The sequence below is a fragment of the Hemicordylus capensis genome, chromosome 2, assembly GCF_027244095.1.
Source record: "Hemicordylus capensis ecotype Gifberg chromosome 2, rHemCap1.1.pri, whole genome shotgun sequence".
In the NCBI taxonomy this organism is placed as follows: Eukaryota; Metazoa; Chordata; class Lepidosauria; order Squamata; family Cordylidae; genus Hemicordylus; species Hemicordylus capensis.
In genome coordinates, this window is record NC_069658.1 from 265,703,618 (window position 1) to 265,718,740 (window position 15,123).

Genomic DNA, 15,123 nt, shown 5'->3' on the forward strand with positions numbered 1-15,123 from the left:
CATATCCTCCCTGCCCCGGTCTCGGCGGACTGGCCTCCGTCCAAGCAGGCAGTTGGAGAGGCTCTGCGGTCGATCTCCCCTTTGGGTGGCGAGTCCTCAGGCATTACGGAGGGAGCAGAGTGCAGTGAAAGACCGAGGCGCTTTACGCGCAGCTCAGTGGCCGAGCGCTCTGTAGTCGGCGGAGACCGACGAATTACAGAAGAGGGCTCCCTTTTTCAAGACTTAACCGAGCGGCTATGTTCAGGGACGGTCTGCCCGATCCCGGTTCCACCCCCCTCACAGGCGGAGATTCGCGAGCTAGCAGAGTTACACAAGATGGCGGCTCCCTCTAGCGATCTCCGAGATTCCCAAGATGGCGCCTGCCCAGAAAGGGCGGGAAAGGAGCCCGCCACTACCGCAACGTCTTCTTCCAGCTCCTTGGTGAGATCGGCTCAGTCGGGGGGGGCGGGGCCCTTGATTCAGGAAGTTATACCCCCTATTCCTGCTCAGGTCCCCCCGAATGGCAAACTTGTTTCAAAACGACCATAGCAGAGTCTATTTGTCATCTTAAGCCTGTTAGAGAGCACAAGCACTCTAGAAGGCATAGGCATTCTCCCACTTCCTCTTCCGAGGAATCTTCTGGCTCTAATTCCCCATCCCCGCCACCCAGAAAAGCCAAATCTAAGAGAAAGCATCTAAAAAAGTCCAAAAAGTCTGCCAAGACCCCTGTCTCAATTCATTCCTCTGAGATTTCCGGGGAAGAGTCAGGGGAACCCACAGCTAGAGTCATGCGCCCTGTAAAGGACAAAGGGCTACCGGCACCTCCCCCCCCCGTGGAGGAGGATGCAGGGGACACCCCCGTGGGTCTGGAAGGGGGTGAACGGGACCCCGAGCGGGACCCCGGCCCAGATAGAGATGAGGGCGACTGGTCGGGGGCCGAAGACCTAGAACAATCACAGGTTTCACAGCGCTTGTCCACCCCAGAAGATTTTAACCCCCTCATGACCAAGGTTTTACATACCATTGGCTTACAGTCAAAGACCCCCTCTGAGCCTAGTCAAAATCCCGAAGGTGATTTGGTTTTCCCGAAGGCACAGCCTCGTGAGTTATTACTACCTATGCCAGCTTATTTTACAGAAGTCATCAAGGCAGAGTGGGCCACACCGAGTGTACCTAAGAAAGCAGTATCATCCGCCACCAGATTTAATTCCTTTCAACAAGAACCTTCTTCCTTGCTGAAGACACCTAACACCGACGCACCCATCTCACAACTGAGCAGCGGCTCTCTGGTCCCTAGAGACGGCGAAGGTTTTCTGAAGGATGCATCTGACGAGAAGGCGGAGCTCGCTTTCCGCCGCGTACATGACAACTTATCCCTGGCTACGCGGTCCTCGGCAGTGGCTTCCATGGCGGCTAAGGGCCAGCCTCCTTTGGCTAAATGACCTCATTGATGACACGCCTCCCGAATCCGGCCGGCTTAGACAGCAGCTAATCAAACTGCAACGGGCGCAGGCCCTAATCACTGACACGTCTCTTGATTCCATCCGCTATTCTTCTAGAGCTTCGGCGGCATCCGTCGTAGGCAGACGCCACCTGTGGCTGAAGGCCTGGCATGTGGATTCTGCTTCAAAGACCAACCTCTCCTCCCTGCCTTACGATGGCTCCAAGCTGTTTGGAGATTCTGCCCTTGAAAACATCCTAGTGGAATCTAAGGACAAAAAGAAGACCATGCCTTCCGCCCCTCGGAAGCCTGATAAGGCACCCTTCAAACGGAACTTCCAACCATTTCGCTCCTTTCGCCCCTCCTTCAGGAGAAGGGATCGGGACTTTTGGGGTTCCAGGGGGTTGTGGCCCCGACAGCAGTTCAACGTCAGGAACGCCAACAATCGTACGACCAACACCCAGGGAAAACAACAAGGGAAGCCCCAATTCTGACTCAGGAGTCCCTCTCCTTGGGGGTCGACTCGCCAGGTTCTTCACCACGTGGTCCCAGGCTGGGGGGCCCACTGCCTCCAGCACTCGGTCCAGGGGAAATGGGACAAGCAGGAACAGTCCCATTCTATAAATTGGCTGGAACTGAGAGCCATCCGGCTCGCCCTGCAGCACCTTCAACCAACAGTCCAAGGAAAAGATGTACTGATCAAGAAGGACAACACCACTGCAAAGGCGCATGTGAACAGGCAGAGGGGAACGCGCTCAAAGTCCCTATTCCAGGAGTCAGTGCTGCTTCTGTCATGGGCGGAGAGTCACCTCGGCTCCCTTTCAGCGCATCACGTCAAGGGGGACTTGAACTCCATTGCGGACTGGTTGAGCAGGGAGGATCTGCTCCCGGGGGAGTGGTCGCTAAACAATCAAGTTTTCGATCAGTTGGCATCCAAGTGGGACCGCCCGGAGACAGATCTCTTCGTGACCCCTCTCAACGCGAAACTGAAAAACTTCATAACCAGGTTTCCCTGCTGGGCGGCATGGGGGACAAACGTCCTATCCTGCAATTGGCCCAGAGGCCTCCTATATGCGTTCCCTCCAATTCCCCTTCTTACGAGAGTCCTGCGAAGAGTCAGAATGCTAGAGGCAGAGGTCATTCTGGTGGCCCCCTACTGGCCAAGAAGACCGTGGTTCGCAGAGCTAATAGCCATGGCAGTGGACCGGCCATGGCACCTTCCAGCGAGGCCAGACCTTCTGCTTCAGGGACCAGTACAACATCCCAATCCGGCTTGGTTTCAACTAGCTGCTTGGTGACTGAGCGGAGCCGGCTGCTCGCACAGGGCATCTCTCGGAAGGTAACTGACACCATTCTGGCCTCTCGGCGTGCATCTACGAACCGAATCTACCAATATACCTGGCGGATGTTTCTTCGATGGTTACGGAAACACCAAGTACCCAGTGGCTGCGCCTCACTTAACCACCTTTTACAATTCTTGCAGGACGGACTGGACAAGGGGTTGAAACCTAATACTCTAAAAAGGCAGGCGGCATCCTTGCTACCAATGCTGGCAAAGGATTCCTCTACAATTTTAAAGGGTCAATCCCTATTGAAAAGGTTCTTGCGGGGAGCCACCTTGTTGTGACCTCCTGTAGTCCATCGCTTTCCATCGTGGGACTTGAATCTCGTGCTGAGAGCATTACAAGGGGCACCGTTTGAACCTATCCGGTCAATCTCACTGAGACTTCTCTCTCTAAAATTGGCTTTCTTGGTGGCGCTGACCTCGGCCAGAAGGGTGTCCGAACTGAGGCCATTGTCAGTACACAAGTCGTACTGCATATTCTCCCAGGACTCTGTGCGTCTGATCCCAGACCCATTCGTTCTCCCAAAGGTCGTGTCACAATTTCATATCGCGCAGGACATTTTCCTACCATCCTTCTGTCCACATCCTGTGCACCCACAAGAAAAGCTTTGGCACAAGCTCAATGTACGACGATGCTTGAGACAGTACATTAAAAGAATGGCAAGTTTCCATAAAACAGACACTATGTTCATCTCTTACCTACCGACCTCCATGGGTGAGGCTGTCTCCTCTAGGTCTATCGCCAGGTGGATTAGGGCGTGTATTGCTCTGGCATACGAGACACTAAAGACGCCCCCACCTGTTAACATCTGGGCACACTCCACCAGGTCCGCGGCTGCTTCGGCAGCTTTTGCTACCAACACTTCCGTTCAGGAAATTTGCAAGGCGGCAGTATGGAAAAGCCCATCCACGTTCACAAAGCATTATAGACTTGACTTGTATGCCTCCACCCAAGCGGCGTTTGGGAGGTGAGTACTTCAAAGGGTCCTTCCCCAGGAGTAGAGCAGCTGGTGGTTCCCTCCCGGAGATGTACTGCTTGGGTATGTCCCAATGAGATGCCTTGATAGCAGCAACCAAGAACGGAGCATTGGTTACTCACCGTGAAGGCTTCTTCTGGTTGCTGCTGTCAAGGCATCTCAGCCCACCCTGCTGCTTAGTGCCTGCTGCTCTTCTCCGGGGGAACCTTTTGTTAAGCAAAGGGGACAGGGTTTTCCCTAGTCCACCACTTCTGTTCTGGTAAACTGTTATTTCCTTCTGGTGTTATCTGTATGTTTTTTCTACCTGTTATTCGTTCTGCATTGCTTACTCGGCCTATAAGAACTGGGGCGGGGTTATCCCCGTCAGGGCTATATAGGACTGTTTTTTTCTAGGTAGAATTTCCATAGTCCTGCCCAGGAGCACGTGACGAGGATAACCCAATGAGATGCCTTGACAGCAGCAACCAGAAGAAGCCTTCACGGTGAGTAACCAATGCTCCGCTTCTGCTTGTTAGTCAAGCATTTCCCCGCTGTGCCACTTAAGGTGACATTGAGGGGCCAGTAGGACTGGCTTTATTCATTTTGCCACCCTCGTGCAAGTTGAGGCTCTCACCTGGATTCCAAGGGGAAGAGCTGTCTTCAATTCCCTTCAAAAAAGAAGTTTGTTGCTCAAGGTCTTGGACTGAAGGGGTGGTTGGCATGTGCATCCTCCCCAGCAGAATCTGAATGTAGGCAAACGGTTGCTGAATCCCTGCTCTTCAGTGTGAACACCAGCACAGGCTGTGGTAGCATCCATGCCACCCCTCAAAGTTGCTCTCATCTGTACATGGGACAAGAGAAGTGTGGCCAGCTGAGGTGCATAAGGGGAGAATTTCTCACTGTTTACACTGGGTGAGGGGAGCAGTTGGAACCCTTTGTATGAGGCTGAGAGGTTGAGGTGAATAATATATGGATGGGTATGGGGCTCCTTTGGACTGAAGCCAACCTGAATGCAGATTGAACCTGCCGGCTTCCTACTCTTTCACTAGGCTCACCAGCATAGCTAGATGGTCTTGTTGATACTAGAAAACAATCTCCCCGCCCCCTTCGCCCCAGGGAAAACCATAAAAATGGGTCTTAAAGTAAAAGGCTCTGGCTACAGTCCTTTGAGCCTTCTATAATCTGGTCCTTGTTTTTTAGTGCACTTCCTCCATGTAGAGGAGTTGGTGGAGAATTGTTCTCCAAAGTCTTTCCTCTCTCGCCCCCTTGTGGCAGGGATGCCGCAGAAATAACATGACCAGATAAGATGATTTCTCGCTTGCTGGCTGGATATATAAGCTGTACAGGGTACTAGAATATTCTATGGCAACGTACCTTAGCTGGCAATACTTGCTTCTTGCTCATGCTGAGGGCTTTTTAAACTGGAAACGTTGTACTTTATGTATTTTTCATAAGCAGGGGCCTAAGTTGCTATAGCAACCTCTTGGCTTACAGAGGCTTTTAAAGCATCTGGGAAGTTTAATGGAGTTGGCATAAAATCATTGCGCTTTGGGCATGGCTCTCCGCAGGGTCACGGCTCCATCCTGGCCTGATAGGGGAGCTCTCCTCGGTGTCCGAATACATTGCAGTCACAAGTTCAGTGTCCCAGTAGCTACTGGGAGGAGGTCTGTACCCAGCACCTTGTAGGTTCAGGCTGGGGAAGTAGCATCCTTCTTGTCCCTGGGGCAGGCTTGCCTAGATAAGGCGATAACACTGCAGCTGTGTTGTGTGAAATGTTCCGTGCTTGATATTTTTGTTAATGCTTCGCTGATCTCCATGGAAGCAGAAAGGCCCTCGCTTGGCCCCGATTGGCAACCTGGAATGTTAAGGTTGTGCCCTGTATAATGCATTCTGAATGCAACACCAAACTTGCATTCTGTGATGAATTGGGGGGCGGGGTGTGTGTAGGCTTTTTTATTGTCACTTAAAAAGGGAGAGGGGAGAGATGTTGGCCAATTGTGGAGTGATGCAGTAAAGAGGATTATATGTAAATAAATTTAGAAAGAATTGGGCAAGGGAATGGTCTGCTGCCCAGAATTGTAAGGAAGCCGTGTTGAGTCCTTGGAGCTGCAATATAATTATGATGAATAAGCTGGATATAATGGTGATGGCTAAAATAAGCCATATGGGGTGGGAAAACAAGGAGAGGGTGGTTTTCAGGAATAGCTGGAGATTGTGGCAGTGCAGCTGCCAAAACTTCATCCTTAGCACTACAAGTCCCAAAGGCAAATGGGTGGCAATCTTGAGGGCCATCTGCTTGGGAGCACTAGGCACCAGGCAGAGCCCTCAGCCAGATGTGCTACTAGGGTTCCTTCACTCTCTTGGTGGGGTGTCTGATTTGGGGTGTCCCCCACAGCTTATTTGGGGCTTCAGAGTGTCTGATATTCCAGATACATCCATCCATCCATAGGTTGCATCTGCATCTCTGAATTGAATCAGAAAGAACCAGGAGCCAACTTGAGCTTCATTAAGGCAATGGGGGAGAGCGAGGGGCCAAGCCTTCTGATCTTCCAGTAGGAAGGAAGCTGGAGGAATGTTAAACAAGCAAGTGCTAATTGGCATCCCCTGGGAGTTCAGTTCACTGCTGTTAGCCCTATCTATTGCTGCTGCCATGCTTTCAAATAGCCCCTCTCCATCAAGCTGCTCATTATCCCACCCTCCCCTGAGCCCCTCCTCAAGACCTACTTTGTCAGCAGAGCCTTTCCTGGATGATGCCAGCTTCACATTGCTACCTGCTTGCCTCTTATCTTGTACACGCACACATGCCATGCTGTTCTGTTCCCCTTCTCCCACCTTCTTCTCTATTTAACAAATAACAGATGTCTGCAAAGGGGCTTACAAAACTCTTCATGCTCTGTGCAGCAGTATTTGGTGCTTAACTGAGAAATCTACCAGCAGGTGCTCAGATCTCGCTGGAAAACCTGACTTGGGGAGGGGGCAAGTGGAATGTACATCTCTTGGTGTCTTTTATGCAGTATTCATAAGCTTTCTGCTAATTCCCACTTCCACTCCTGCTTATTCTTTTATTTCCTGCTCCCATCCATTCCATAAACAAACCACCTTTGTGCTTGTGTGCCTTATGCCAAGATCTAGGAGTTTTTCTTCTACAGAGAAACTGCCCTCTCCTTTGTAAGATGATGCATCACATCTTGTTTTCCTTCCCTAAGATGTCCCAGGTGAGGAGCCACAAGCTCCCCGCACCAAATAAAACTTGGTCTCTAACCTGGGGTGCCCAACTCAAATGCCCCAGTGTACTGAACCTACCACGGTGTGATTGTGCAGGAGCTGAGGTTAACTTTTAGCACATTAATTGTTGCATTAAAATCAATTACTAAATATATTAATGAAAGTGAGCAGGCAGGGGATTAGAGTCGGAGGGAAAGCTGAGGGGAAAGAAGGATGATGTCAGTAGACTATGGTCCAGGGGTGGGAGATACCTGGTTTCAAGCGGCTGCTCATCAGCAAGGCAGCCCCCAAGAGCTTTTCATGGTTCCTGCTGTTGCTGCAAGATATTCCTGTCTGTGGGCCAGCAAAAAAGTCCCTGTGGGCTGGATCTGACCCCTGGTTCTTAAGTTGAGCAGGCCTGGTCTGCACAGGACATTGTGGTGAAGTGGACTGTACCACTTTAGGTTGCTGGGACATGGGGGGGTGCCACTTTTTATATTTCTTTGTGTGTATATGACTTAGTTTGCTTCTGGTTTAAAAGAGAGAGAGAGAGAATCTGGTGTATTGGGAAGAATGGTTCTATGCTGGGGTTTTGTAGGGGGTGGGGCTTTTTTTTAGGTGGTGGTAAATACCTCCATGTCTCTAAAACAAAATAAAAGCATTTATGTGCCATCTTCAACTTAACACACTTGTAACTTGAAATCTGCTTTGTGTGATTTCAGACTCTTCCTTCCCCATCCGCCTTTGCAGGGTTCCATTAATAACAGCTCTGCAGGGGGTGTGGAGAGTTGAAGTTTAATCAGAAGACTCTTTAGCTTGGTTCCCAAGCTGGCCACTGGCCTTTGCAGGAAATACACAAAGGTCTCTATGCTGTAAGGAACAAGCACAAAAGCCCTGAATTAGGGTCGCATGAGCATTTGGGTCAGGCTCTGGCATTGCTAGATTTCTGTGCTCTTAACGGCAGCTAAACAGAGAGGCTGATGTAGCTCCTTAGGGGCAGCGGAGGGCGGGAGAGAGTATTTCTGTTCTGCAATAACATTACCTTCTGCTACAATACAAAGGCATTTGCCAGCAGAATGTTTAGAAATAACGTGGATAGCTATGGAATAGGGCCTCTTAACATAGAATCTGGAAGATGCTACAAGATTCTGAGACTGTCAACATGCTAGCTGCAAGAGGTTGTCCCTTTGTTTTGGGTTTAGTTTTTTTCTAGTCCTTGTGAGAAACCCTGAGAATGTATGGACAGCTTACACTAGATGCTCAGAATCTAGATCTGGGCTGCACAACTTTGAACCTCCAGCTGATGTTGGGCTACAGCTCCCATCATCCCCAGCCAGTGTCAAACAGGGATGAAGGGTGTTGTAGTTCAACATCTGTGGGCGAGCTGAAGTTGTGTAGCCTAGATCTAGTGGGTATCTACGTTCAGGAATCTACAGGGGGCAATTTCACTATGCTGTCAGGTGCAAATGGCTTCTGAGGAATTGTCTAGGTCAGCTCTTGCTTCTGCCTTGAGTTGCTGTGTAACATTAGTCCTGTCAATGTGTCTCAGCTTTTCCTCCCTATTGGCAATATCAGGGTAAGACTGACCTACCTTGCACTACAGTGGTAGAGGGGTATCTGTGTGCGCACGCAACACTTCAAATGCTCTAAGGCTCTATATTTGTGTTTAGTATGTTAATTTTGTATTATGAAACTATGTATTGGTTCTAAAAACAAAACACAAACATTACAGCAAAGTAAGAAATTAGGAAAAATGCACATATAGAAAAAGCTGAAGGGGTTTAAAACTTGAAAGGGCACAAATAGTATCGGAGAGACCATTAGGCAAGGATAGGAGAGTACTCCTTACCTAATGTTTTCCTTCAAGCACAGTCCTATTTCACTGAAGAATAAATGGGGTGCAATCCTCAGTGGCGCAGCCAGCCGAACGGCAGCCTGTTCCACCCTGCCCGGCGGCCCCCTGTGATGCCCCGTGCATGTGACATGTGGCTCGGACTCCGGAGAGCCCCAAGCAAGCTTCCCACTCTCATCTCAGGCAGGGTTTATTTCCCTTGAGGGAGAGGAAGGGAAATAAACGCTGCTGCCTGGAAATGAGCGGGAGGACTGGGGTGGACCTTCTGGCAATTGGGCCATGCCCCCTTTGTGCAGGGGCCCTTTTCATTGGTGGTCTGGGTTCTTTGAACCCGTTCACTCAATGGTGGCTCCGCCTCTGGTAATCCTGCAGAAATGTTGCGTTTCACTTCTCTGCCTTGGGATAATTATATGAAAGGCAGTATATAACCCTAACAATAAATCAAGTAAATCTGTGCCTTTCCTTCCGAACCATGTTCATATGGAAGCTTGTTTGTAAAAGCAATGTTCCAGATATCTAACCTGGGTTTAGATATGGAGATGGTTTCCACGCCTTAGCTACCAAGATCTTGCTTGGAGCTTAGCTTCTATATCAAGGGTGCCCAAGAAAGACAAAAACAGAGAAAGGCAGGGCTGTTTGTGCAGGGCTGCTTCAACTGTTACACCACACTACACCATTCCCCACAATCTACTTGTACACTTATTTGCAGAGATTGTCCCCCCTTTGCATTAATGTTTTTTTAAAAAGAAGAGACACAGATATTACTATTCCTGGTCCTTTCAACTCTCACAGCAAATGCTACACTCTGCTTCTTTAGATGCCCCTCTCAAATGAACTTGATACTGAATGGGGCCAGTGTTCTCTCTAATCCTGTTCATCTGTGTGCGAATCGAGTTTTGTTCTGGGCAGCAGTATCAAGGCAGTGCGCGCGCACATGCATTCAGAGTGAGGCCTTCCTGAATCCACCTGAGTGGGATCTAAAATTAACTGAGCGGACATTAAAAAAAACCTGTGAGCACGTGCATGTGCACATGCCTTAGAGGGAACACTGAATGGAGCTTACTTCTGAGTAAGCATGCTTAGGCTTGCTTGGCTGCAAAGCAAATCACCTTTTAGAAAATGACAGCTCGCCACTGTAAATACTTCAGGAGTAGACATTTCAGTTTTCCCGTTCTCCAGTCGGGAGTGATCCTGGAGGCAAGCCCACCCCTAAAGAGAGACAGCTGCCTCTTTAGCATGGAAGGGATCAGGAACGATGCAGTAGCAGTTCTCTAAGAGTAGATCCCAATGTGGGATCTCACCTGCTTACAAGTTGAGTATTCTGCTTTGCAAGTCACTTCCCCTGAAGTCTTACTCAAAACGCATCAGGATCTACTCTTTAATAAACTACTACTGCATCCTTCCTTCCTATTTGTGAACATGGTGCTTTCCCCTCCTGTGTACTTCTGTCTCTTTCACATGCCTGCAGGCAGCAAAACAGTAACTTGCTTTACTGGGTCTTACTGGATCACGTTAGTAAAGTAAGTTTCAGTTCTGCTGTGGCTGCCGGGCATAAGCTGTTGATTGTTGCACCATTCGCTTTCTATGCAGAGGAGGGAATGATGTGATTATCATCCTCTATACCTATACAAGCAGAACATAAACTCTGCGTGTCAAATCCTCACCTTTTGCAGGTGGAAGTAGGATCATGCCAGAAAAGCAAGCTTTTTCAACAGCTTTTCCCCCATTTAGGGATGGGCTTGCCTGCAGGCTAGCAAAAAAGCCTCCACAGGCCGGATCCAGCCCGTGTGTGTTGTGCAAGCCTGTTCTATACTCGGCATGGGTCCATATTCCTCTGCCTTCTGTATGCAGTTTCCCAGCAGAGTGGAAAATATTCTAGACTACCCCTCCAGCTTCCTCAAATCCAAAATGCACATGCTATATTAAAATGTTCAGCTCATTTAGAGAGGAATTCTGAACCTGACACCAACAGAGCAGCCCATATTATGCTTAATAGGAGAAGAGCATGTCTCACATGGGGTTTGGACTTATTTTAAGTGACTTCCCCACTTCCTCCTTTCTCTCCCCCTACCCGCCCCCTCATGTTCTTTCTTGGAAATTCTTGGGGTGAGGGAAGATATTTGTGATTGATTAAGTGCCATCAAGTCGGTGTTGACTCTTAGCAATATTTGTTATACTGCACACAAAAATGCCAGCATGAGCTTATTTGGGGTACCACGTGGAGAGAGGCATTTTCTGTGAAATGCATCCATTTGTCTAGATCCTTAAAATCCCCAAATTGTGTAAGCAAAATAAAAGATGAGTGCATATCATATCTTCATTCATTCATTCATTCATTCATTCCCTCTGGGTGCAGGATGCTAAACCCTAGAGTTGTTTGATCTCATTGATCTGGATTTCCTGGTTGACAGAATTCCCTACTTAACCCTGTTTTGCCTCTTCACTCACCCAAACACTGTTGTGTTTTGGGTTAGGAAAACGAGAAGATATTGTACGTTCTGTGGCCAGATTAGCTCTAAGTCTGTATGTAACTTACACAAGCAACCAGTGAGAGAAGAGGCACGCTCCTTGTACTCACAGATTTACAAAATCAAGCATTTCCTTGGTGGAGCGCTTCCTCTTCTCTCTCCCCCAGCCCATGGGCTGCTGGCCCCAAAACAAAATGGCAGAAGTTGCCAGGCTCTTGAGAGTTGACTATTCATCGGAAGCATGCCCAGAAGAGAGTTCTCAAGCGCTCATAGCCAGAGGTCAAGAAGTGTTGGCTCAGTTCACCAGCTAGACACAATATTACTCGTCAGATGGTTCCTCAAGCTATATTGAAGAACCATTAAAATGTTTTTTATTTTTTAATGTTTAATTTTTAATTGTTCTAATGTTCTAAATGATTTTAATTGTAAACCGCCCAGCAAGTTTTGGGCAGTATAAAAATATGTTAAATAAATAAATACTGGTACATTACGCTTAAGGACTTTTTCACTCATCAGGCATCATTTTTCATTCATCAGACTAGTGACTAGTGGATTTCCTGAGCCCTGCTCATAGCCTTGCGGTGTACCCAGACACTGCTCCCAGTTTATGCCAGTGCAGATAATGAACTGCTTTGCCTCCAACAGATTTGAGAGCACCGTCCAAGTTGGCAAGCTGCAAGACCTCATCCATCGCAGCAAGATGGCTCGATGCCGAGGGCGGTTCGTCTGCCCTGTTATCCTCTACAAGGGAAAGGTAAACCCACGTAACCTGCCACTTCCTTGGATTACTTTTCTTTTGTGTCTTTAGGAACATAGGAAGCTGCCCTATACTGAGTCAGACCATTGGTCTATCTAGCTCAGTATTGTCTTCAGACTGGAGAGGCTTCTCCAAGGTTGCAGGCGGGAATCTCTCTTAGTGGCTCCATCCCCTGAGGGGAATATCTTAAAGTGCTCACATGTGGTCTCCAATTCAATTGCAACCCGGGCAGACCCTGCTTAGCTTGGGGGACAAGTCATGCTTGCTACCACAAGACCAGCTCTCCTCTCCTTGTAGCTTCCATTGGATTTGTGTGGTGTTTGGTACCTGCCCTAGGAGCTCTGCATAGAGCTTCCATGGCAGCTCTATGCCCAGAGTTGGGTTAGTCTGGCCTGCCTCCTGTGCTTGGTTCTGGTCAGAGCAGAGTTGCAACTCTTGAGGCAAGCCTAGAGAGAGCCTGGAAGCTATCCTCATAATAAGCCAGTTTTGGATGTGCTGCACTCTAAGCTAGTGTTCCGAAGTGGAGGAGAGGGTTGCAAAGAGAAGGCCTGGGGTAGAGCCTGTGATCCCAGTTAAGGTTTTGTTCATAGTGCCCTTGAGAAAGCTGGGTGGAGTCTTTCTGCCTGTGGTGGTTCCCAGTAGGCACTTCTTGTGAGGGTGGAATTGAGAGGTCAGTTCACAGGGAGGATGGGGAAACTCAGGAAGTTTTTTTTTATTGGGGGGTGGGTGGGTTTGAAGCTTAAGAGAATTACATAGGAAGCTGCCATATACCAAGTCAGACCATTGGTTCATCTGGCTCAGTATTGTCTACAGACTGGCAGCGGCTTCTCCAAAGTTGCAGACAGGAGGAATCTCTCTCAGCCCTCTCCTGGAGATGCCTGAGTAACTGTAAGGCTTAGAGGATACGCTTCAGCCCCACAAAATGGCCCATTCTCAGGTATTAATAATAGGTGACAAGGCTCACGACACCCCGAGAGCCCTTTTCCTAGGACTTCCTAAGCAACTTGGGGCCAGTTTCTTTAAAGGACCGTCTGCTCCCAGATGAACTTACCTGAGTCCTTGGATGGCACCCAAGAGCCTGTCCTCTGCCTACCTCTAACCAAGTCCCACTGGGCACATACCAGAAGCAGGGCCTTCTCAGTAGGCCTGCAGTCCTGAAACTTTCTCCCTATAGAGGTATGACAGGCTTCCCCCATCTCTCTCTTTATGCAGTCATTGAAAACACTCCCCCCACCCCCAGGCCTTTTAATTCGGTCACAATCAATCAAACTATGATCTTTCTAGGCTGCTGTTTATATTCTGGTTTGTATGTATTGTAGCCTTATTGTTCATCAATTATTTTTTGTGTGTTGTTACTTGCCTTTTGCTCACTGGATGAGGAAGGGTGGGATATAAAGATCGGCTCTTAGGGTGTCCAGTGAGCCTTGTTATACTTGTACTTCCATAGCAACATTCTAGGCTAAAGCTGGGGGGAGGAAGGAGAAAGAGCAGATGGCCAAGTCAACTGGGGGCTCCCTTTAAGCCTTAAACTTCTGCTGTTCCCTCATCCTGCTTCTCATTCCCTTGAAGGTTCCAAGTTTCCCAGGCTTCTCTGCCTGCCTCCTGGAAGAGTTCTGCTACAGAGCATGGCTTCAGTGCTCTCTGGCAGTATCTGAAAACTGGACAGGAGGAGTTGCTTGGCATCTTCATTGCTCTCACGTCGTAGCTGAAGCCCCCATTAAACTTGCACACACTCGTATGAGCTGTGGTTGGGCCCATGCAGAAGATTAGCTGTTGTGTGAGCTGCAAATTTATTCCAGCTCTTCTGCAGCTCCTGAAATCTTCTCTTAAGAGTGAAATAGGTGAATGCAGTTTGCTCCTGCAGGGAGCAGCCTAATCCTCTTCATTAAGGGGTTGGAAGGTTCAAAGAGCATGTTAATGAGGCTTGCTGTTGATGCTAGTTAAAAAGGAATTTCAAATAGTAATGCAAAGGGGAAGAAATAATGGGGAAACGCTGCTTAGCTTAGCACAGCAGTTGGGAGGTAACGAAACCTGACCTGCTAAGCATGCAGACATCTGTGTTTGGAGACATAGTGCAAACCACGAGTGCAAGACTATAGACCCTTCTTGGTTTGGAATTGGGGGGAGGCCCAAAGAGGAACAGGATTCACAGCTCAGCTTATGTGCTCTGATGGGCCTTCTTTGTATCTTTCTCCCCAGCATATATGCCGATCAGCCACCCTGGCTGGGTGGGGGGAGCTGTATGGACGTACAGGATATAACTACATTTTCTCAGGTAAGGCTGTGGAAAGGAAGGTCTGGTGGTGGTTGCTGTGTGCATGCTCTGTTTATAATGCTAGCTGAAGAGGTACAAAGTAATTGGGGATGTTTTCTTGTCCAAAGCACATGGTGAAGGCATTGGCTGCTAACATGCTCTTCTCCTCTTTGGTGGCCTCTCTGCAGGGGGCTCGGACGATGCTTGGGCGGCGGATACAGAGGATCTGTCAGAAGAGGACTCTGCCTTCAGGTCTGTCTGACACACTTGGTGAGATGACACCAGCTCTCTCATCTTTCCTGACAGCTGCCTTTTTTGTTTTGGCATGACAGAGAAAGTCGAGAGGGGGCACTCTTTGCCTTTTTGCAGTGGGAGGAAAAGCTGCACTTCATGGATTCTTCTCTTGTTCCATAGTTTAGGAGCCTGTGGCGGGAAAGGATTTGACTGTCCTGTGGGTAAAGTAGCCACCAGATCTGACAAGTCAGTCTACTCATTAGCTTGCTGTGGAGGAAGGCAGACTTTGGCCCTTAGAGCACTTGAGTGGGTGACAGTAATGAAAGCAGGCAGAGGCAAGGGAAGGCAAGGCAGGGCTTATATGGAAGGTGGATTAAGCTGTCCTGAGCTAAGGAGTCCTGCACACTTGATGCTACAGCTGGGGCCATAGTGGTGGCTTTAAGGATATTCCTTCTGGCCAGTTTGAGGCCTGCTAAAGTTATCCCTCAAGAGCTTGCATGTTCCCTACTTAAAGGGCAGCAATCTTCACGCTTCTTTTCTTGCAACCGAGTTAAAGGGAACTTATTTTCATAAGCTTTTTCATGGGGAAAACAACAACACAACAGTGGCAATGCATACTGTTAAAACAGCATT

The 15,123-nt window shown here is 48.8% G+C and overlaps 1 protein-coding gene across 5 annotated transcripts in view; it reads left to right on the forward strand.

Moving 5' to 3' along the window:
- Positions 1 to 15,123, forward strand: part of MTMR14 (myotubularin related protein 14) — a 117,424-nt gene that overhangs the window by 29,233 nt on the left and 73,068 nt on the right. For 4 of the 5 annotated variants that reach the window (XR_008316566.1, XM_053297912.1, XM_053297913.1 and 1 more), the window contains 3 exons: positions 11,891 to 11,999; positions 14,202 to 14,277; positions 14,445 to 14,508. Coding sequence is in view for 4 of the 5 variants with exons in the window: in XM_053297912.1 (XP_053153887.1) it covers positions 11,891 to 11,999; positions 14,202 to 14,277; positions 14,445 to 14,508 (249 nt within the window). In the remaining variant the exon portion in view is untranslated. Of the gene's footprint in view, positions 1 to 3,609; positions 3,734 to 4,135; positions 4,225 to 11,890; positions 12,000 to 14,201; positions 14,278 to 14,444; positions 14,509 to 15,123 lie in introns of those variants that run through there. The other variant, XM_053297915.1, reaches the window with a different exon arrangement.